At 35.8% G+C, this 25,239-nt stretch overlaps 1 protein-coding gene across 4 annotated transcripts in view; it reads right to left on the reverse strand.

The window, feature by feature from the left end:
• The window catches only part of CLCN3 (chloride voltage-gated channel 3), a 97,236-nt gene that overhangs the window by 46,997 nt on the left and 25,000 nt on the right, over window positions 1-25,239 (reverse strand). The window contains exon 1 of one of the 4 annotated variants that reach the window (XM_011281581.4): window positions 10,021-10,306. The exons of 2 other annotated variants lie outside the window; for them this stretch is intronic. In XM_011281581.4, the coding sequence (XP_011279883.1) occupies window positions 10,021-10,099 (79 nt within the window). In that variant the 5' untranslated portion in view covers window positions 10,100-10,306. Of the gene's footprint in view, window positions 1-10,020; window positions 10,307-25,239 lie in introns of those variants that run through there. One more of the 4 variants, XM_011281583.4, reaches the window with a different exon arrangement.

The raw sequence follows: 25,239 nt of genomic DNA on the forward strand, positions 1-25,239 counted from the left end.
TTGAACTCAGTAAAAGCTCTTCTTAGAGTTGCATTTTATTAACACAAAATGACATCATTTACCCTGGACTTCCCATTTCTCAAAGTATATACTGCTTGCATTTACTTGCCTGTGAAGACTGTAGTAGGGGTGCACCAGAATACCTTTTGAAAACACTAATCAAGGTTCCTTACCCAACACTATTTCCTTGTCGTCTCCACATATTTTTCTTCTACCAACTCAGCGAGACATTTGGAAAAGAATGAAAAAGAAAAGAAATACACAACAGGGAAAGAAATACACAGGAAAAGAAATACACAACAGGGCTTAGAAAACAAGAGTCACTACTGTGGCTTTTCAGTTTCAAATTTAGGCTTTTAAAATCCAGAGAAAAGGAAAAAATTTTAAAGTATCTTTGAGTTATGATAGGTTTCTGGGTTTCTAAAGGCTTAGAGTTTCTGCAATAAGACATGGACTGAGAAAAGAACAGATGAAGAACCAATCCTACATGATGACAGAGGTTTGCTGGGGAAGCAAGGAGAGGAAGTCGAGTAAACAAGAGTTGTAATAGTTAAACTGGCCACTTTCTTAACCTTTTAACATTTTCCTATAAAGAAAAAATATAGATGACATCATACTAGCCACACTTAGTTATAAGCTCTTTATTACTTACCATACTTACCCAAAACTATCTCATATCATTAAATGCATATGCACATCATTTTTAATATACTTCAAATTACTATACTTGTGACATAGTGTAATTTAAACCTCCAGGTTAGTTGGCATTACAAACAGAACATACAGTAAACATGTGAGCCTAATCAGTCATCCTCTTTCCCAATTAATTTTTAAATTTTTAACTTTTCTCTTGTTCTTAACATTTTTCCCTAGCTGCATGCCCAGATATTCAAATCAATGACCAGCTGTGTCTCCAAACTTAAAATAACCACATTAACCAGTAGCTGTCCTCAGATTAGGATTATTATTTGTATAATGGTCCCTTATTGACCTGGAAACCCCTTTCCTTTCTTTCTGTAACAGAACCCAATTATTTTTAGGAAACTTCTATTCCTCATTGCATGCAGTCTTGGTGACAGCATCAGTCAAGGTGTCTTCTTCCCCTCCCTAGATCTAAGTTAGACTAATCAACTCTATCTCCTGGAAATGTAAATCTTGAGCAGAGTGCTACAAAAACATTGGGAGTCTATTAATTTCAATGACTTAACTTCAGAAGGATATAGGATAGTTCCTGCTACTTGTATTGTAACAAAGTATAATCTGAAAGTGGTAGCTCCCAAATTTAAGAAAAAAATTGAAAAACTTTTCTGGAGGTCTGGCTACCAGATACCAATGATTACCCTTCTACTACATAATGGCTGAAAAACAACAGCAAAAAGACTGAAGAAAAGACTGCCTGCTTTTCAGAGTGACCCAGTAGAGAAATTCCATGACCTTTATGCACTGTGACTTTAATGCACTTGTAGATCAGAAAGACCTACAGTCATAGTCCAGCTCCGTCATCTATTAGCTATATAACCCTGCACAACTTGCTTACTAACCTCTTAGAGGTGGGTTTTTTCACCTGCTTTTAGGGTATTATGTGTAAACTGGAGATAAATCATGTAAAATATCTAATAATATATCTGACAAACAAAAAAATCAATAAACATGAGCTATTGTTTCTGCTCAAATATTCTGGCATTTAAAACTTCATCATGCTGCATTATATTACTCATCTGCATTACTCATGTGGCAATATTCTTAACCCAAAGATTGACAAAATGACAAAGAAGGGGGGAAAATGTCTTACAAACTTCAACAATAAGCTCTTCTACAATTATATATTGGGCAAAAATCCTGTAGATTTAATAGGTAACTTAATTCACCATGCCCCGCTGGTATGGACACAGAAACAAATTTCTAAAATCAATCTATGGTCAATAACCAAACTTTCCATGAAATGGGCATTTTGTTATTCAAATATCACCAACAATATTTCATGGATCAACACTAAACACCTCAGTAAACAGGAAAGATTCTCCAATCAATAAACTGTTAACTGGGTTGCAGTTTTCTTGCAAAAATAACTTTATTGAGAAGAGAAGTTCCTTGTCTTGTTTATTTTTTCCCCAGATGCAGAACTTTTTAAAATCCATACATCCCTCTGTATACCCCATTAGCAGTCCCTCTCCAATCTTTTCTACCCCTAAGCCCTTAGCAACCACTAATATACTTTCTGTCTACATGGATTTGCCTATTTGGCATTTCATATAAATGGAATCGTACAATATGTAGTCTTTTGTACTTGGGTTCTTTCATTTAGCATAATGTTTTCAAGGTTCATCCATGTTGCAGCATGTATCTGTACTTCATTACTAATTATTAGTATTGCATCGTATGGATATACCTCATTTTATTTATCCATTAATCCACTGATGGACCTTTAGATTGTTTCTTCCTTTTGGTTATTATGAAACATGCTTCTATAAACAGTTATATAAAAACATTCATACATACCTATGTAAACAAAAATTCATTTACTAATATCTGAAATCTAAGTAAAAAAAGTTACTAGTCTTTTTTCAATAAATGATGCTAGGACAACTGGCTATCCACATACAAAAGAATAATAAAGCTGGACCTGTTCCCTCACACCATATATAAAAATTAACTCAAAACAGATCATAGGCCTAAATGTAAGAGCTAAAACTATAAAACTCTTAAAAGAAAACATAGAAGTAAATGCTGGTAACCTTGGGTTAGGCAATCAGTGGCTTTGCAAATAAAACACCCAAGCCCAAGTGACAGAAGAAGTAACAGATAAACTAGACTACATCAGAATTAAAAAAAATCCTTCCCACCTAGAAGCGAGACGCTGTTATATACCTGGTATCTAACAACAACAAAACAATATTTACATTGTTCTTGGCACATTGGACATTGTTCTTGGCACTTTACACATATTAGCTCATTTAATCCTCACAACAACCCCATGAAATAGGTAATACTCCATTTCATAAATTAAAAAAACAAAACAGAGGGGCGCCTGGGTGGCTCAGTCGGTTGAGCGTCCGACTTCAGCTCAGGTCACGATCTCGCGGTCCGTGAGTTCGAGCCCCGCGTCAGGCTCTGGGCTGATGGCTCAGAGCCTGGAGCCCACTTCCGATTCTGTGTCTCCCTCTCTCTCTGCCCCTCCCCCGTTCATGCTCTGTCTTTCTCTGTCTCAAAAATAAACATTAAAAAAAAAAATTTTTAAAAAACAAAACAGAAAGTTAAAGGATATACCTAAGGTCAAACACATACTAAGTAGTTAACAGGGATTCAAATTTAAGCAGTTTGATTCCAAAGGCATTTCTTACCACTATGTAACACTGCCTAAAAATAGTTGTATGGTTAGTTTGACTGCATATGTATAAGATAATGTGGACACACTTCTGAGGAGGTTAACGACTCTTAGGTAGTGCCTTCTCCCAAAACACTTATGTACGTTGCACTTTGCTTTCAGACAATACAATCCTACCCTTCACCATTTTTATCCCTCTTTGTCTCTGGTTACAGACAACTTGTCCTGTAGTACTTAAAATGCTGAAATGAAAAACTGTTGCAATAGCAATCATGGGCACTTCTCTGCTACCACCACTCATGTCCCTATGCTTTAGCAGGGGTCTACGACAATAACACATCCCATTCTCATTGTCAGGTTGCTCCAGATTCATTTTAAGGCCTTAGGAAGCCTACCTTTACCCCAGGGAGAGCTAACTGCCTCTCCTGGTATATACTTAGAAACTGGTCTTCAAACTTTTTTTACTGTGGCCCACAGCAAGAAACATCTCTCACTGACATAGTGAGAAGTGTTCCCAAGTAAAACCAAAGTTTAGTATACTTACTTTGTGGAAAACAAATACAATCATACTTTACTATTTTCCTTTTCTTTTACTGGTCACAACGCAGTTGATTTCATGACCACATATGTGCAATTTGACAAACACTGAACTAAAATACAGACGTTAATAAAATTACACCTGAAACTGAGCTTAACAGTAAATTTCAGTCACACATGGTCAGTAGCCTAAGTCTCTTCTCAAAGGGGAATAGCCAAATAATAGTTTTGGATGAAAAAGTAGGCATATATTTATTTACTAAGACTATCATTATCTCTAGAGTCAATCTCAAAGATGTGGGAGCTGTCATCCCTGGCATTTATAGTCATAATGCAGACTACTGTCCTATCATACAAACAAAACATACACACTTTTTATTAATTATGAAAGAAGGCAGCAGAAATCCAAAATTCTACATATTCTGACTATCCAGTTTCTTCTGTATATTAAGTACAGGAAGTCTAGTCCTCATTGTACTTTTTTTTTCCTTCCCTCTGTGACCCTACTGATAAGAAATGGTCATCCTGGTGAGGGAGGGGAAAGTAAATGTAAGTTGATAGTGGAAGTTCCAGAATGTTAGCAGACTCCCACATGAAAGATTAAAAAGGTAATGGCAAGCACAGTACTAAGTTCTTAGTAGTTGGTCAATTAAATGCCTGCTAGATAAATGAATAAAGTATATGCTCTTGATATCTGTTCTGCCATCCACAGTCATATTTATTTGTGATCTATTTAAACTACAAAGATTTGGTAATTAAAACCAAATTCTAGGGGTCCCTGGGTGACTCAGTCGGTTAGGCGTCCAACTTCGGCTCAGGTCATGATCTTGCAGTCAGTGAGTTTGAGCCCATGTCGGGCTCTGTGCTGACAGCTCAGAGCCTGGAGCCTGTTTCAGATTCTGTGTCTCCCTCTCTCTCTCTGATCCTCCCCTGTTCATGCTCTGTCTCCCTCTGTCTCAAAAATAAATAAACATTAAAAAAAAAAATTAAAAAAAAATTCTAAAGCTGAACAGAGTAAGCAGCAATGCTGAATCCATTACCCAATTCACTGTTTTCTCCTCTGTTCCATTGTCATCCCAAAGTAAAAAGTCACATCCTTACGTAGAGATGATAAAGTGGATATTAAGACAAATGTATAATTGGAAACAAATTCCATGTTCATTTATTACCTATGAGTGTAAGATAATTTGTACATTACATAAATAAAAAGATTTATGAAATCTGCTTTCTTAAATGGCAAGACGAGTAAACAGAAAATTAATCTTTTTGATTTAATTAAGGTTGTAATGGACTACAAAAACTTACAAATTAAACATGTTTATTAAAAAAATTTTTTTTAATATAACTTAAACCACCAGTCTCCTGTGGCTTTGTGTAGGCACAAAGCAGAGACCTCAATGCCAGGAAAATAGCCAAAATTATAAACCTAATCTATGTGGCAGGAGATCTGCTCACATTTTGAAATCTTGACACACAAAGCATTTCTGACTTAATGACAAGCCACAAGATATTAAAGTGTCAGTTATTTTTAGAAAATAGAGCTAAAGATAGTAATATGAACCAGATTTTATTGAAGGTTTTAAATTCAGATACTGTAAGCAAAATAAATTTAAAGATTAGGCTTTCTTTTGGGGCACCTGGGTGGCTCAGTTGGTTAAGCGTCTGACTCTTGATTTTGGCTTAGGTCATGATCTCCTGGTTCGGGGAGTTCAAGAGTTTGAGCCTCGGAAAGTGCTTGGCATTCTCTCTCCCCTTCTCTCTCTGCCCCTCCCCCGCTCCTCTGCTCGGGTGCTCACTCTCAAAATAAATAAATAGACTTTAAAAGAAAAAAAAAGATAGGCTTTGTTTTTATACTGTTGTTTTAGAATACAAAGAGTTTCTGACATCAGATAAAGAATATTTGTTCTTTTAACTTACACTTATTAGATGAATTAATTTGTAGGAAGAGATTTAATTTTCTAGTTGGCTAAAAGAAGTAATGGAAGTATTGTAAGGATCTGGATCCTAAAATCATTTTACAAAGAGCCCCAGGGCAGTAAAAATACCATCTAACACCTGGAATTCCAAATAATGTGTAAAAACAGCTAACTAATGATACTTTTTGGAGGAAATAAAAATGATCAAACTCATATATCATAATAGTATATATAAAAGTAACAAAAAGCCTTACTCAAATACATTTCTGAGCTAATGAATATCAAGAAATAATTTCAGGTAGAAACTAAGGCCCCCCAATTTTTATTTTAGGCCCCACTCTTGGAGCTTTAAGATTATTATTAGTCTGGCATTCAAGCTCTCCGAGGCTCTGGCACTCTTCTGCCTAGCTATACTACCCCCTTTACTGACCCACTGATAAAACAAAGCTTATCAGGGAACAACATACTAGGCAATTTATACCCATTAGAGCATTTATTCATTCTATCCTCTCTACTAGGAATGTTGTATCAAATTCTCATGGGTACCTGAAAACTTGGCCTACTTTGATAGCACTTGTCAAAACAGACTTATCTCTTCTTGCCCTAAAATCCCACAAACCATGTACTTTATACCATTCACTAGAAATGCATTAATTTCCTTGGGGTTTGTTTCTTTGTTTTTAAACTTGGGAAGTTTTCTTATGACCATGCCAGGCTCCAAATGGCAAGTATTACAGGGATATACATAGTGAGAAGCAATATTTCCTCATATTTGAGAGTACGAACCAAACTATCTGGATTGAATCCTGACTTCTCTTTCTTATTTCTTTACCTCAGTCTTGTCAACAGGAAAATGGGGATTATAACAGTACCTGAGTGACAAGTCTGTGATGAGGATTAAAGAATTTGTTACATGTGAATGAACTGATATACCTAAAGCACCTACAAAAGTATGTGGCAAACAGAAAATTCTATACTAAGTATTAGCTATTATTAATATTACTATTACTACCACCATCATTCTCCACAGCACCTGGTAGTGCTATATATATACACAAGAACTCAATAAATAATTGAATGAAACAATTAATATTCAAATAAGTTTTAAAGGTCCCTCATAGAGTAAATGGAGGCTCAAGGCCCAAAAGATAAAATCCAGAAGGCCTGGTAGATTTCAGAGAAGAATTCAACTCAGCAAACTACTTAGACTTCATGAACAAATTAAGAAAAAGTCAAAGTATTGGGGCGCCTGGGGGGCTCAGACAGTGAAGCATCCGACAGGCTCAGGTCATGATCTCACAGTTCATGAGTTTGAGCCCCCCGACGGGCTCTGTGCTGACAGCTGGGAGCCTGCTTTTGATTTTCTCTCTCTCTCTGCCCCTCCCCTCTTGTACCCTCTCACCCCCCCTCTCAAAAATAAATATTTTTAAAAAAGAAAAAGAAAAGGTCAAAGTATTGAAAAACTAACAATTCAAATGAACCAAATTTTTTATTTTTTTTTTCCTGATAAAAATAGAAGAGACATTTTATGAAAAAACTTGATAGTTACTGTATGGGAAATTTTCTGTATAGGAAATTTATCTTAAAAATGGCTATTTCTAAAATGCCATCTTAATTTCTAATCTATCAACAATATGTTAATTCTATGTTTAATCTACTTACATTTCCAGTCTCTATATTACCAACTTAAGTAGGAAGCTTCATCAGTTACCATCTCACCTTGAAAAGTAGAACTGAATTTTATTTACTCCACAAAGGTAATCCCTAACTCTAGAACTCAGAGATTCAGTTACAGATTCATGTTTACTTTATTAATATCCTTCACAATGTTATATTTTGATTATCTGCCTCTTCATTCTTTATCAGCCTAAAGAGATATTTCTTTTTTTTTTATTTAAAAAAAATTTTTTTTAACTTTTTTTTATTTTTGAGACAGAGAAGACAGAGCATGAACGGGGGAGGGGCAGAGAGAGAGGGAGACACAGAATCCGAAGCAGGCTCCAGGCTCTGAGCCATCAGCCCAGAGCCCCAAGCAGGGCTCGAACTCACGGTGCGCGAGATAGTGACCTGAGCTGAATGAAGTCGGACGCTTAACCGACTGAGCCACCCAGGCGCCCCAAGAGATATTTCTAGTCATTGTAATTTTGTCTTCACAGGAAAGCTAATTCAGTTTTCTTCATTTATGCTAGCTGCCTGTTTCTACATCTCCAGTTCCTTTGTGTTGACCCATGGCTACAATAGGTCATAAATTATAGGAAAACAAATAACCTCTTATCCATAAATATCAGGATGCCACAGTATAGTCAAGTGAGCCTAATAACTGACTGAACAATGTTACTTTCAAACAACACTGGCTTATTAGAGCAAGTCTCATCAAGGGATAAGGAACCTATCTGGGCTGACAAGAGGGTGCCTGATTTAGACCTTAAGCAAGATTCCTAAAAGACTATATATGAAAATAGAAGAGAAACAAAAAGCTTATGTTTTTAGCAACAACCACATCAATAACCATGCTTTACTCTCACATAAGCTTTGGCTAATTTCTTATTATTTGCATATCTCATACAGAGATGAAGTCCATCATAAGTTCAGTCAAAGACTGTCAAGCTTAACACTGGGAATTTAGATTTCCCAAGCCCAGGTTTTCTGGTTTATCATCATCAGCAAACAGATGTTGTAATAGCTCAGAGAAAACACAGTTTGTCTTGTTTTACAGTTTAATTACTGATTAGCAAATACCGTGACATTTGAACAGTCACCATTCATTCACATTGCTTCCTGTTTAAAGAAATCCTTACCAGAAGAGGGATGACAAAAACATAGGAAAAAGGAGAGTTTATGAACACATTAAAAATTGGGGGGGGGGGGGGTGGGAGGGGGAACTTCTGGGTGGTAGGATTGAGAAATTTTTATTTTCTTTTTTATGCTTTCAGATATCCCCCCCAAATTAAAATATGTATACATATATATGTATACAATTTTATGGAAAACAACTTTGTAAGAGAAAGTATACCATATGTTAACATGATCTTCATATAGTTTTTCTCAAAATCTAAAAAGTTAGCTTTTACTAACAGAATACTACAATATATTCAATGTTACAACTGTTCAGAGCCTAAAATAGTGTCTAGTTGACACAATACAACCAATAAGTATTTGTTGAATATCTTAACATTTTCTAATCCTAATGGAACTTCTTATTAAAAAAAAAGAAAGTATTACCAGAATACAAACTGTATTTTAACTAAAACAGGTGAAATAAGCTCAGGAAAATCATAACTTCCTTATTTGCTTCATAAATAAAAGTTTGGGTTAACCCATAATGAGCTTATAATATCTCATACAGTAATTCCAATTAATGTGGCTCATAAATGAAATCATCTAGCTAAGAGATTTTTCTTAAGGTTCAATTCTTTTCTAGAACAACTACTACCAACCAGTCTAATTTTAGAATAGTTTAAAAAAAAATTTAAACGACAGTTTTATTAACATGTAATCAGTTTTACGAAGACCCAGGCAGTGCCTACCAAAAGATTTACATGAATGCTGGGTGCTTTTCTGGTTTTTATAAACTAGTGACTATTATATTTTCTGATGTGTAACAATACCCTAAATGTTTTTATAATATCAATTTTTATAAAATACCCGTAGGAGACAATGCAGTTATTGTTAATCAGCTGGAATATATATTAAATGAAAAATATTAATATATAAAAATTTGTTCATATTTATTGCCATCTTAAGGTGTTCTAAAATGCAGAGAGAGCTTTTACTATAAATTTACTTTGTTGTGGCAAAATCTACATGGTAACTGGCAGCAGCTGAAACATACAGGTGCACAGGCACACACTCGATTTCTCTGTGTAAATTAAAGGAAACACATAAGTTTTCCAAAGGGAAGAAAAACATTACTTTTTAGGTGCTAACATGACTCCAGTTAGCTATAAAAGCGGATTAATGCATTTTCGCAGTTAAATAGAGAGAGGATTTTCACACAGAAGATGGAGTCGGAGTCCCAGTCCGATGTGCTCTGAAGCAGTACTAATCTGCACAGAGAAAACAATCAGGGACGACTACAGAGCCATTCAGAAGGCTGCATTTGCTCCTTACTAACATTCCAGGGCAACTAAACAACACACTACAATATATAAAGGACATTCCAAAACCTGTTTAAACTACAGAACCACCCAGCCACATGCAAAACATACCAACAGAGGATTCACAGCAAGGGGATGGTATTACCTCTTTTATGTAATTCCCTCAAGGGAATACAGTCTCCTCCCCCGTCATAAGGCAAATAGGGATCGGAAGAAGCATCCATGATTAGAATTTTTATAAAGAAGAAGAAAAAGAAAAAGAAAAGCTCGCTAGCTTAAGAAAACACTGGCATTTTTTCCACCCCTGCACCAGCGGGCGAGGGAGATGCCATATTTGATGAGGGTTAGAACTGTATGTAGTTCGACTCGCTGAAGCAACTGGGTTCTTCCACAGTGGATGATGTCATCAAAGGGAAATTATTGCAGCCTGGTTGCTAGTGGCTACAATCTAGCAAGGCTTAGAGGCGGAACAGCCTTCTTAATCAGGTCCTGCTACGTATGATGATGACTAAGCTCCAAGTGTAACAGACAAAACTGGTTTGAGAATTTTAAAGCTCTCACCATGCAGCTTCTAGAACATCAGTGGCAACTATAGTAAAACAATAGAAACATTATTTCGTTTTCATTTTAAAATAAATATAAGGGAAACCAAATATTTAATACAAGAGATGTGAAAGGGAAATACTGGATGTAGACAATGCCTCTTTTCAATTCTAATGTAGAAAAATGAGAGAAACACACTAGTAAGATTGCAATACTTTATAATATAAATGTACTGATTTTTATGTACATACCAAAGCCTTCAAGAGACTTTGTTTTAAAAGTCTATTCTTAATTATCTAAACTGTACTACAGACCTCTATTGTGGATTAAAAATTTAGTAACTGAACAGCTGAAGTGTTTTATCTCACTAATCCCCTCCAGCAGCCTCTTGTTTCCTTCCTTCAAGGAACTAGCTAATAAGACATTCTAGCTTTTGAGTAGGAAACATACTAAATAACTTAGCTATTATTTGTGGAAACTATGCAAAAAGATTTACTAGATAGGAATTTTTCTCTTTCTTCCTACTTTTCGTACCTCACAAAGATTTGTGCTTCGAAAAAAGGCTTTTAGTAAAATGTGTCTCCAAAATGTATTCCAATTGTCTCTGCTAAAAATTTTCATGGAATTCAGAAATAAAGTAACTCTTCATTTCAAACTGTCATTCCAAAATAAAAAAGCTGATGCTCTTTTAATATGAATTTACATTTTTACAGCTCTCTCTGAGGTGATTCCTCTAGACTAAGAGATTCTCCTGAAGTAGCTATGTTGCTGCAGTGCCACTAAATAAACATGTGCTGTCGATGAGAAGAATTCCACACAAGGAAGAGGTTCTGTAAAATTTATTTTCCTAAGTATTGAATGAGCCAACCTTTAAGGTCCACTCCTAGTCAAGACATTTATATGAGAAATGGGATTAGAGAAGGAAAGGAACGACTCAGCTGGCAGTAAAGAGAAGGGACTAATTCTATTTGTCCAGTACATTAAGTTATTCAAGATCCTTTTTAAAATTGGGTTAAAGTTTTATATTTCAAAAAGTGTGAACCTCAGAAAGCTAGCTCTTCTTATAAAAGCTTACCTGAGATTTAGGAAAAAGGAATATGGGAAAGGCATACAGTCTAGAATAAAGACTACACTAGGAATATCTATCTAATTCTGATTACAACTATTAACATTTATCATAAGACTGTGGGTCTTTTTTTGTTTTGTGTATTTTTCAAATTCTCCTAGATTTTTTTTTTAAGCAAGGAAAGCTTTGACAAAGAGCTGACTTTACTAAATTAACCAATGTAAGTTTCTTCCTCCGTGGTCTTTTGGTATGTATATTCTACTGTTATAAGACTTTAAAAATACATATGTATATGCTATACAGCATTTATGAATAACTTAGTTTTTATGATATTCTTCTACACCTTTCAGAGAAAATGAAAATTTATCTGTAAGTTTTCCTGGTATTTGTAGGCACTCTCTTGTTTTTCCTGATTTACAACTTGGTCTAAAAGGAAAAGTGAAAATTATAACTAGCTAGCAATAACTAGAGGAGGAAGAATACCTTCCCTATAAAATATATTGACCATGTTGCATAAGTAAAAGTTTTGTAGCATAAATATAATCTCAACTGTTTTTAAAGAACAAAACTTATGTATATCTAACACATAACTGTATTTGTATAGAGTGAAGTCTAGAATGAGAAATTGTATTTGTATAGTGTTAAGTCTAGAATGAGACACGCCAAACTCTTAGTAATTGTTATTACTGAGGAAGGAAAGAGATAGAAGTGGGGGAGGTTACTGGTACATTTGGTTTTTACTATATATATATCCACACGGTTTTACTTTTTAGACAAATATATTACTTATTACTGAAATTTTTAATTATACTACTTTTTTAATAATAAATCTGAAAGCTGAAAAAATTTTCAAAAGTAATCAAATCTCATGCTTAAGAGATCCATGGCTGCCACTTTTGCTTAAAAGAATGACTACTCAAGCTAAAGTGCTTTTCAACTGTACTTTAGAAAAGGACAAAGTAGATGGGAAGGTGTGGCAAAAGAGGACTTTGACACAGAGTCGGTTATTGTCAGTTTAAGAAACTGAATTACAGTTAGCATGGAGCTCAAGTGGAAAGAGAAGAAAAGACAAATTTAAGAATTCGAAGGCACAACTGGGGGGGGGGGGATTCCATAAGGGGACAATGCTCCAGATGGAACCTCTGAAGAATAAACACACTAAAATGGTAGCATAAAAATGAACTTAAAAATTCAGAAGGGGAAGATATTTCTACTCCCAAATGCACCCTCAATTCTAACCTCAGCCTTGATGTGGGATTCTAGATAAACCACAACCTCTCTGAGATGTGTAAATCAGGGAGGCAGAATAGATGACTATAGTATTCTAACCATACATATATAACTACATATATATTTGACTATAGTACTACAATGTTCAATCTTTAAGTCCCTTCTAACATATATGATCCAAGAAATCTACAACATTAGATTTATAGCCAGGAAAAATATAGTCAGAAAAAAAAAAAAAAGGGGGAAGTGGGGAGACCTATACAGAATTAAAACAATAGGTGCCTGGGTGGCTCAGTTGGTTGAAAAGCCAACACTTGATTTTGGCTCAGGTCACGATCCCAGGGTTCTGAGATCAAGCCCTGCAGCGGACTCCACGTTGAGTGTGGAACCTGCTTAAAATTCTCTTCCTCTCTCTCCCTCTGCCCCTCTCCTCCCTTGCATGCTTCTCTTTCTCTTTCTCTAAAATTAAAAAAAAAAAAAAAAATACAGGTGTGTGGGTGGCTCAGTCAGTTGAGCATCCAACTCTTGATTTTGGCTCAGGTCATGGTCTACGGCTTATGAGACTGACCCCATGTAGGGCTCTGCACTGATGGGAGTCTGCTTGGGATTCTCTCTCCTCTCTCTCTGTGGTCCTCCCCTGAACGCTCCCCCCCACCTCGAAATAAATAAATAAACATTTTTTAAAAAATAAAATTAAATAATAAAAAAACAAGTATTAAAAGATAAATCAATCTCAAAGTACAGATTTTTATGAAACAACTGAAGAAATGAGAAATAAGCAAGATATGTGATTTTAAGCAACTATATTTTAGATGTAATAATGATGAGGGAGCCAAAGAAGCTGAGGGCAAAGCACAAGTTAACCACCTTCCCCCCACCCTTCCACCCCGGCCCCAACCCCCAGGTAGGATATATGTGATATTCCTCAGGCACTCCAGGCTGCCCAAGAACAAAGGAAAAGGAAAAATAAATGGTTAACTGATAAAGATTACAGTCAAGCAGGACAGAAGTTTCCATCAATTTGCAATGATTTTAATGATTTACAAGAAAAAAAGGCAATCTCCAGAAGCCTACAGACTCAGTTTCCTGCAGCCCTAACATCACCCTCCCCTCCACAGTGATGTGGAGAACAAAGGCAAGAAGAAAATGTAGATAAAATAAATTCTTTATAACCTGTAGCCCATTGACAAATACTTGAGATAGGCAGAGTAAAACAATCCTCCAGGAACTTCCTATTGTTCTTATGTTAATGCTTTGCTAGAAGGAAAAATAACTTGAGCTCAGCAATAGCAAAGCCTCCAGTGTCTTTAGCATATGAAAGTCCTTTTGGGATTTGGGGCCTTTACCAATGCCCCAACTCCCAGATATATAATCAGTCATTCCTCACAACCCCAGTGCAGCTCTTCCTGCCCAAGGGTCCTCATGCTTTAATAACCTCTTTGCACCTAAGACATCTCAAGAATTCTTTCTTGTCCATCAGCTACAGATCCCCTTAAAACCTCCTCAATAATAGCCTATAAAAGAATTCTTATCTTTTAGAGATACATAATGAAATACATTAACTGTGTAATAGTTAAAACAGGTAAAAACAGATTTTATTCAAGACTACTGCAAAAGGGGAAAAAAGATCTCAATACAGAATTTGGCTCAATTCCCAATATAACAAGAAAAAGCGGGAATTCACAACCAAGGAGAAGGGGTGGGGGTTTTCAGTGGATAGAAAAATAATTATTAAGAGGAAACACCTAGGATAAGAGAGATTCTCACTAAGCAGACCTAACAGGATTCTGGCTGAAGGCAGCCCTGGGTGATAGGACATCACCTGGAAGGTAGTGAGGGATGTGGAACTCCAGGGTGTTGAGGGTACAGGATTCTGACTAAGCCAACTTGACAGGATTACTGCCCAAACTGAGCAATACAAAAACAGACAACATAAGACCAACAGTTGAGACTTGGTTGGGAAGAGAATTCAAATGAGCCTGACTAAAGTTTGATCAGGGTGAGACTCTATCACAGTGTATCTATCTAAAATAATATAAGGTTTCCAATTTATTTCAAAATTATAGAAAGTAGTAAAAAAACAAAATTAGCCATGAATTGATAATTATTTAAGTCTTGAGAACAAAAAGCACATAATCTCTTCCCTGTACCTTTGTATATGTTCTAAATTTTCTATAAGATGCTTTTTAATGAAATGCTTATAAATCACTTATGAGATAAACGTTAACAAAAAATTACATCCTTGAATCCTCAAACTATTATCAGAAGTGTCAGATTAACTTTAGTGTATATTCTATTACATATAGCTGCTATACATTTACATTTGACACACTATTGGCATTCAACTTTAACTTGTATTGTCAATTGTCCTCCCTGAGCAAAAATATCAAAGGGGGAAAAAAAAGAGAGAGGGAGATAGCAAAGCTTTCAAGAAAGACAATCAATTCAAGCTATACAGATAGCTGCAAAGTTACTGCAACACAAAAGAAAGAGGACCTGGAAATTCTTCAGAAATGACACACCAGAAAATGAACAAAAAACACAAAATGGTTTTGCAATATTCAACCTCACAAACATAAACGTTTCAGTTCTCAACATGGCTGTCTGATTACTCAAATAATGTATCATAAGATTAAAAACATGAAAACATCATACAATGATCACTTTTTCAAAATCGGAACCAAAACCAGCCAATAATTTTAATGCCTAAGCAATTCCTTTTCAAGAAATGTGTCAAATATTTTCATGCATGTACACAAACTGGTACAAAGACTGAATAAACGACTATTTTAAGAGTTCTAAGTTTTAGAAATACTGAAATGCAAATATAACAATATTATATTAAGTGTAAATATACTAAAATGCTCCAATTAAAACATAAGCATGGGCCACTTGGGTGGCTCAGTCAGTTAAGCATCTAACTCGATTTTAAACCAGGTCAAGATACCACAGTTCCTGGTTCGAGTCCCCTAGTTGGGTTCCACACCTTACATTGGAAGTGCCTGCTTGGGATCCTCTCTCTCTGCCCCTCCCCAACTCGTGCATGCTCTCTCTCTCTCTCTCAAAATAAATAAACTTAAAAAAAAAAAAAGATAAACACTATCTAATTGGATTTTTTAAAGCCAAGTATATAATTATGAGAGTATCAGCTAAAACATACCAATGCAGAAAGGCTGAAAGTAAAAGGATTAAAAGAATAGAGCATGTGATCCCTAATCCAAAGAAATCCGGGGAGCTATATTATATCAAAGGACATTTTAAAGAAAATTGGAAATAGATAGAGGTACTTCAAAGTAAGGTGGTTCAATTCACCAGGAAGATGTAACTTACTAACATGAAATCAAAGTATATAGAGCAAAATTTACAGAATGACAAGTGGTAGATTAGTCTACAAACACGGTGAAAATTTTTAATACATCACTGTCAAATACCTATAGAAATAAACAAGGAGAAAAATCAATAGGGAAACTAGAGACTTCAAAGGTAGAGTACCAAATTTTACCTGATGGACGCATAGAGAAAAACATTAACCAAACACTTCACATTATACACTCTTCTATAGCATGGGTGGAACACTGACAAAAATAGACTTTTTACTGGGCCACAATGCAAGCCTCAAAAAATTTCAATACACTGATAAGACACAATGTATATTCTTTGACAACAATGTTCTAAGTCAATTTGAAACAACCAGAAACTCCTCATATGTTTGGAAATCATGAACTATATTTCTAAATAACCTGTAAGTCAAAATAGGTATCACTGTGGAAGTTAGAAATGATTTTTAATTTGTGATAATGATAATGAAGGCATATGACATGGTGATAAAAATTGTATTGGGAGAGACATTTAGAGCTTTAAATGTATTCACCTGAACAGAAGCTTAAAATTAAGAAGCTAACCTTATTTCAAGAAGCTAGGGGGAAAAAATACAGCAAAATAAACCCAAAGAAAGCAGAACGAAATATGATCAGAAATTAATAAAGCAGAAAAATACAAATAGAAAAACACAACAAAGGCAAAGCTAGTTCATTGGAAAGACTAACGACTGATGAATCTGCAGTGACAATGATTAATAAGGTGAAATGGGAAAGAGGATAAGGAAGGGGAAAGGAGGGAAGAACTCTCTCAATGAGAGCACAAATAACCACGATCAGGAAGGAAAAGAAGACAAGACTATGGAAACTGCAGGCAATCAAATGACTTTATGCCTTTTTAAATTTTTTAAAAAGAAGGTAAATTTTGAAAAAAAATACAACTTACCAAACTAATCTAGAAAGAAACAAAATCAGAATAGTGCTATTAACTACTAAAGAATTTGAAATATTAATTTAAAACCTTCCTATAAAGAAAATTCTAAGCCTAGAGTTTCTTTGGCAAATTCTACCAATATTTAGGAAGAAATAATGCCCGCCTTTTATAAACACTTCAGAGACTGGAAGAAGGGGCCATCATCTACAACTCACTTTGTAAGGGAAATAGAATCTTAACACCAAAATGAGAACAGTATGAGAAAGGAAAGCTACCAGCAATCTGTTATGAACAGATGCAAAAATCCTAAACAAAAGTAAACCAAATCCAGCAATTTGTACATTAAAAAAAAAAAAAACCCGAAAGAATACACTAAAATATCAATGATCTAATTGAGTCCATACAAGGAATGCAAGTTGATTTAAGCATCTGAAAATCAACTGTTTATTAATAGATAAAAAGGAGATATAAATCAAATAATCATCTCAAAAAACGGAAGGAAAATGACAAATTCAACAACCAATCATGATTTTACATTGTGTACTCTTTAAAAAAAATTTGTTTTTGACGTTTATTCATTTTTGAGAGACAGAGCATGAGTGGGGAAGGGGCGGAAAGAGAGGGAGACACAGAATCCGAAGCAGGCTCCAGGTGCTCAGCTGTCAGCAGAGCCTGACGTGGGGCTTGAACTCACGAACTGCAAGATCATGACCTGAGCCAAAGTCGGACATTCAACTGACTGAGCCACCCAGGCACCCATACATTGTGTACTCTTAAATCAACTAGGAATAGATGTTAACCTGTTTAATCTAATGAGAGATAACACAAAAATCCAAATTAGCATCATACTTAAATTTGGAGGTGAATACTTAATGGTGAAACTTCAGGATCAAAACAAGACAAAAGACACTGGCAATCACTATTTCCATACAACAGTTTACTAGAGACTAGAGGTCCTAGCCAGTGCAGTCAAGCAAGGGGAAAGGAAAGGAGAACACTATAAAGATTAGCAAGAAACAACATGGTCATTATTTGCCAATGGTATGACTATAATCTTAAAAGACATCACAGGGGTGCCTGGATGGTTTGGCTGGTTAAGTGTACGACTCTTAATTTTGGCTCAGGTCATGATCTCACAGTTTGTGAGATCAGGTCCCATGTTGGGTTCTGCACTGACAGCAAGGAGACTGCATGGGATTCTCTCTCTCCCTCTCTTTGCCCCTCCATTCATTCTCTCTCTCTCAAAAAGAAAGCTGGACAAATAAATCATTACAATTAGAGTTAAAAATCAATATTCAAAAAACTACATTTCAAAATATACCAGCAGACAGAATATATTTTTTAAAATGTTTATTTTTGAGAGAGCATGAGCAAGGGAGGGGCAGAGAGAAAAGGAGACAGAGGATCCAAAGCAGACTCTGTGCTGACAGCATTGAGCCCAACTGAGGTGGGGAAGGGTTCAAACTCAAACTGTGAGATCATGACTTAAGCCGAAGTTGGACACTCAACCGACTGAGCCAGCCAGGTGCCCCCAGCAAATAGAATATTAAATAAAAACAGCATTAAATAGCAGTAATATTAAAAAAGAAAATCCAGGAATGAGTGTAACAAACACAAAAATCACTAGGAATGACTAAAACCTCATTGGAAAACATTTAAAAAGACTCAAGTATACAGAGAAGTATACCATGTTCATGAGTTAGATTCAAACTGATCTATAGACTCAAATGCCAATCAAAAACCTGAGGATTTACCTCCATTTTACCTTAGTCTATACTTTCTAGCAAGTTCTTCTTTCTAGCTTACCTTTCAACTCAGACAAAAGACCCAAAGGGCAAACCATCCTGTGATGGGAACTGAAACTACCCCTCAAGGAATAACAACTGCCCTGATACCAGCAAGACCCCTCATAATTGACATGAAGGCAATGACTGATCTGACCTTTACTGCCCACCTGCTTATACCCACCAACCTTTGTCCCCACATTTTCCTTATATAAACCTAGAAGTATTTTCAGCACTTTGGAGACAGTCTTTGAAATGCTAGTCCGTTGTCTTCCCAGTGTTGCCTCGCTGAAATAAACTCCTTTCTTGTTTCACCATCACTGGTCTGTCTCTGAATTATGTCAGCAGTGAGTGGCCAAACCTGGTCTGTTTGGAAACTCTGGAGCCAGGTGCTCTTGCACCTTGTTACAAACCCAACAGGCTTTTTTTTTTTTTTTTTTTAATGACAAATCATGCTAAAATTTACCTGGAAATAAAAAGGCCCAAGAATAATCAAGACAATCTTAACAATAAAGTGAGAGTATATGCTTTACCAGATACTGAGACCATTTTAATCACAGTAACATTATAAACAGAATGCTTTTGGCATAAAGCTAAAACAAAACAAAGCCACTCACACAGAACAAAGAGTCAAGAAATAGATCCTCCTATATATGAACCTTAATATATTCTTAGGGGTAGCCCTACAGAAGAATAGATAAAAAATGATTTTCTTAGTAACTGGCATTAGGACAGCTGGTTGTGTATATGGACAAAAAAAAATAAATACACCCTAATCCATTCACACACACACACACACACACACACACACACACCCCACTCAGGTGATTATAGACTCAAGTGAGAAAGGCAAATAAAACTCTTACAAAATGATGTAAGAAAATATATTCATAACCTCAGTGGAGGGAAATTTTTCTTAAGACACAAAAAGCATCAGCCATAAAGCAAAAGATCAACACAGAGGACATTACAAGAACATTTGCTCTTAATTTGTCCATCATAATGCTACAGACTGAATGTCTGTAACCCACCAAAATTTATATGTTGATGGTTAATCCCCAGTTGATGTTATTTGGAGGTAGGTCCTTTGGGAGGTGATTAGGTCATGAAGGTACTCAGGAATGGAATTAGTGCCCTCACAAAGAGACTCCAGAGAGTTCCCTCAAGGACACAACAAAAAGATGGCAGACTGTGAACCAGAAGCAGCCCCTCCTCAACAGACATCCAGTCTGTCTGTCCTTGCTCTTGGACTTTCCAGCCTCCAAAACTGTGAGCAATACACAGAACTGAAAACCACATTTGTTGCTCAAGCCACCCAATCTATAGTACTTTTGTTATAGCAGCCCAAATAGACCATAACAGAAAATGAAACAGGACCCACAGAATACGAGATATTTTTAACAATATGACCAACAAAAACTTATATATAGAAAATAAAGAACTTTTACAAATCTCTCAGGCACATCAATAGAAAAACAGGCAAATGACTTAAATAGGTCTTCAAACAAAATTTTAAATAGCCAATTAGCATGAAAAATTGCTCAATCTCCTTGGCAACCAAGGAAGTACAAATTAAAACCACAATCAGAGGGACACCTGGGTGGCTCAGTTGGTTGAGTGCCCAACTCTTGATTTCAGCTCAGATCATGATCTCACGGTTTGTGAGTTTGAGCCCCGTATCAGGCTCTGCACTGATGGCATGGAGCCTGCTTGGGGTTCTCTCTCTCCCCTTCTCTCTGCCCCTCCCCTACTCATATGCACTCTGTCTCTCAAAATAAATAAACATAAAAAAAAAAAACACACACACACAATCAGAATCTATTACACAGCCAACAGATGGACAGAATTAAAAGTGTGACAATATCAAGAGGTTGAGGAATATGGAGCAAAGGAAGCTTTCATACACATTTAACTTGAGTGAAAACTGGAACACCACTATGGAAAGCATAACCTATGCCCCAAAAGGTTCACACCAAATGAAATTTATGCACATATTCACCAGGATGAATGCAAAATATTCAATGTAGCACTGCTTACACCTGCCCAAAACTGCTGATAATTCAAAGACCCATCAATATTAAAATAAACAGGTAAGCTGGTATATTCACAAAAAAGAATAAGATAGTCTAGAGCAACACTGCAACAAACACCTACTGCATATAATACAAAAGAATCTTGAAAAGCACATTGAATAAACACAAGCAAGAAATACATACTGTATGATTTATTTTATTAACTTAAATCATCTATAATTTTCTAAAACAGACAACGCTAGATGCACCTGGGTGGCTCAGTCGGTTGAGCGTCCAACTTTGGCTCAGGTCATGATCTCACAGTCTGTGGGCTCAAGCCCTGCATCAGGCTCTGTGCTGACCACTTGCTCAGAGCCTGGAGGCTGCTTCAGATTCTGTGTCTCCTTCTCTCTCTGCCCCTCCCCCGCTCATGCTTTGTCTCACTCTGTTTCTCAAAAATAAATAAATGTAAAAAAAATTTTTTTAATAAAAAATTAAAAAATAAAAAAAATAAAACAGACAATGCTAAATTGTCATTTTAAGGATGCATACTTAAATTATCAAGCCATAAAGTAAAGCAAAAAAAAAAAAAAAAAAAGTGACTAGACAAAGAGAAAATGGCATTTATCTCTAAGGAAAGGAAAAGAGTTGTGATTGGGAAGGTACCCACAGGAGGCTTCTGAAGTATAGTAATGCTTTATTTTCTTAACCTGGTTGTGCTGTAAAAGTGCCTGCTTTGTGATAACTCATTAAGCTGTGTAATTATGCCTTTATTCATTGTTCCAATATGTGTTACATTTCACAATTCAAAAGTCTTTGAGTTAGAAATTTATCCTACCTTTAATTCTATTATGATCTAACATGGATTTATTATTCTTTTTTCCTTCCCTACCCTAAGCCACTCTACTCTAATCTTATTTACAGTCTCGATTAGTTACAGAAAACAAGTTTGGAAGTGTCTACACTGACTTTTATTTGTTCTAAGCACAGCTTCTCCCAAGGAATTTCCTCTAAATGACAGTAGTTTGGAACTGTTTAAACAGATCCGTAGACTCCCCATGATTTTATGTATTTACTTCTGTGTATGATCTTACAGGCTTAGCTCATAACTTCTGGAAGCTTTTTCAAATAGAATTCTTAATTGGAACCACGACACAAAATATGATTTAACCAACTCTTTTCTCAATTCTCCCCAAAGCACTTCGTAGGTAACATTCTACATGCACAGGAGAAATGTTAGTTTATTACATCATGTCATTGTGAGAGAGGTAGAATACACACACAAAAACTATTTACTGACTTGGGGAGCCTGGGTGGCTCAGTCAGTTAAGCGTCTGACTCTTGATTTTGGCTCAGGCCATGATCTCACCATTTGAGAGATTATGAGCAGAGCCCCATGTCTGGCTCTCCGCTGACAGCACAGAGCCTGCTTGGGACCCTTTCTCCCTCTCTCTCTGCCCCTCCCCCATGTGTGTGTGTGCTCTTTCAAAATAAATGAACATTTTAAAAAAAATTATTCACTGACTTAATTTCAGTTAACTTTCTGTGAACTTCTTAAATAGTTTTGTGGTTTTGGGGGGGGGGGGTTGTTTTTTGATGTCGTTTGTTTTTGCAGAGCAATGACAGTAATTGTAGGGGATTTCTGGGGTATAAATCATCAGGTTCTATATTATCATCAAAACTAAGCTCACTTCTTTCCAATGATCTTTGGGATAAGTCAGTGCTTGACTAGCTTTCCATTGGTATTTTAGACTATTTTTATCAAAATATCACTTTATAGTACCAAGTTATTTTTCTCTGTTCGTTAGTAACATCTTGAATTATAGCACTTCATAAACTTAGTATGGGTTAGTTTTCCCCAAATGCACTACCTTGCTTTTACACAAATACACAAACTAGGGAAGTCCCTTAGTCCATACACATTAGTTAGGTGAAGTAGACTGCTCTAACTGAAGTGACCTGGAGATAGAGATGAAGAAAATGTTTACAAGGTAGTTGGCAACAGAACATAGTGTCAAATTTATTAAGAATATGACACTACTTGAATAGGCATCATATGAACCTCAGAATTATTTATTTCTGAAATTCTCAGTAGACCATTTGAAAGAGTTTTTTACCTTTTTCCAATAGACAGCTATTAAATGGTAGTGGTAGCATTTTATTAACTTGATTTTAAGAATTTCTAAAACATCTTTACCAAGAAGATTCACGATGTAACCATTTCATGCTTTTTAAAGGCTTAATAGTTAAATGTTGCCAAATCAAATTTAGAGCCAAGTGCCTCACTATTAGAATAATGCCATCAACGTTATCAGTAGGTACATGCCAGAGAAAACAGTAACACTAAAATCAACTTATCTACTAAAGACAACATGCACAAACATAATCTTTGAAACGTTGTGGCAAAGTCACATCATCCTAATTCAGCACACATTTCTTGGATTTCTGAGTTCTACCACAACTTTACACTCAGTAATTTCTTTTTGCCTATAAATCCACATACAAGGATACAATATTTACTAAAAAACTACTCTTGGATTATTTTATTAATAATGTTTTCTACCTGCAGTTGATATCAAAGAATTTCATTATTCTTATTCACAGAAAGCAACCAACTCTAGCTTAGCAGCATTCAGACTTTTTATCTTAGGAACAATGTACCCACGAATTTTCAAAACTTTGTATTCACTACACATTGACAGATAAAATAAATACCTTCCTCCCAGTAACTTTTTTCTAGGAATTTAGAATACATTTGTGTATTCAAATATCATTCAATGGTTAAAAATCACTAAGATAAACTTTTGCACCATAAGGCAATGCACTTAATATTAACTGAAAAACTTCCCACCTAGTAGATGACATTACTAGCTTCATATGCTAGAAATTTCGAACCCTCCCTTTTACCCACCTCCAACCACCACCCAACAATCAGTATGTCTGTTGATTTTACTTCTAAATCTACTTTGAATCAGTCTCTCCATCTGTCACTATGCCAGTCAGACACCGTCATCCCTCTTCTGAGGGATCCCTCTTCTACCTCCCTACTCTCAATACCTACCAATCCATTTGCTCACACAGCTGTTGAATGATATTTTAAAAATACAAAGATCGGGGTGCCTTGGTGGCTCTGTCGACTGAGCACCCTACTCTTGATTTCAGCTCAGGTCATCATCTCCCGTTTCATGAGACTGAGCTCCTGCCCCACATTGGGCTCTGCACTGACAGCACGGAGCCTGCTTAAAGTTCTCCCCTCTCTCTCTGCCCCTCCCCTGCTTGTGCACCCTCTCTCTCCTTCTCAAAATAAACTTAAAAAATAAAATAAAATAAATTACAAAGATCATATTACTCCTCTGCTTCAAAACCCTTCAATGGTTTCATATCACTCTCAGGAAAAAGTCCCAAAACTTTAAATGCATGATTTCAACCTTGCTTAATACCCCATCAGGCACATCCCGCTATTTTCCAGATCTTATTCTCCATACTCCAACCATCATGCATTCTCAAGCTCAGGCTCCTTCTTCCCTGAAGGTTTTCTCACAAGCAGTTCCCTCTACCTGTAACAGTCCCCTGTAGCCAACCTGCCAGCACCCACAAATCACCTCTTCCCCTTCACCTGTCAGACTTCTCATTTTTCAGTTCTTACCTTAAGTGATACATCTTAGCTTTCCTCACTTACGTGTTCTCACACCTACACTTCCTCTTTACAGCACTTACCATAACACAACTGTAATTGTTTCTTCTGCAATTATTGTTTATTTCAATGGTATTCTCATTGGAGTACAAACTCCTTAAATGAAAGTCTCATATCATTCTTGTTCACTGCTCTATCCCAAGCACCTAGAATGGTATCTGGCCCAAAAGGAGCCTAATCATTATTGTTGAATGCAATATGCACAGAATTGAGTCCAGAAAAAAAATACTAAAATTATCAGTTATCTATGGGTAGTAGGATTATGAATGAATTTCATTTACAACCTTATATCTTCATCATTCACATTTTCTATAATAATCACATTTTGCTTTTATTATTTAAAAGTTAACTCTTCCCAATTCACTTTTTAAAATAAACCTTCTTTTGGACTAATTTCAGATTTACAAAAAATCAGTACCAAGAGGTCACAAATACCTCCCACTCAGCTTCCTCAACTGTTAACATCTTATACTTATTTTCATGATACATTTATCTAAACTAAGAAACTGACAATGACACATCACTATTAAGTGAACTCCAGACCTTATTTAAATTTTACCAGTTTTTCTATTAATGTCCTCTTTCTATTCCAGGTTTCAAACCAGGATACCACAATGTATGTTAACATATCTTCCTAATGTTAACTTATCTTCCTAAATTGGTATATGACTATTTCTCAGGCTTTCCTGATTTTTCATGACCTTGACTGGTTAAGTATCCTGCAAAATATCCCCTCAGTCCAGGTTTGTCTATTGTTTCTCTTGTAGTTAGAGTTATAGGTCTT

This window comes from Felis catus, chromosome B1 (assembly GCF_018350175.1).
Source record: "Felis catus isolate Fca126 chromosome B1, F.catus_Fca126_mat1.0, whole genome shotgun sequence".
NCBI classification, from domain to species: domain Eukaryota; kingdom Metazoa; phylum Chordata; class Mammalia; order Carnivora; family Felidae; genus Felis; species Felis catus.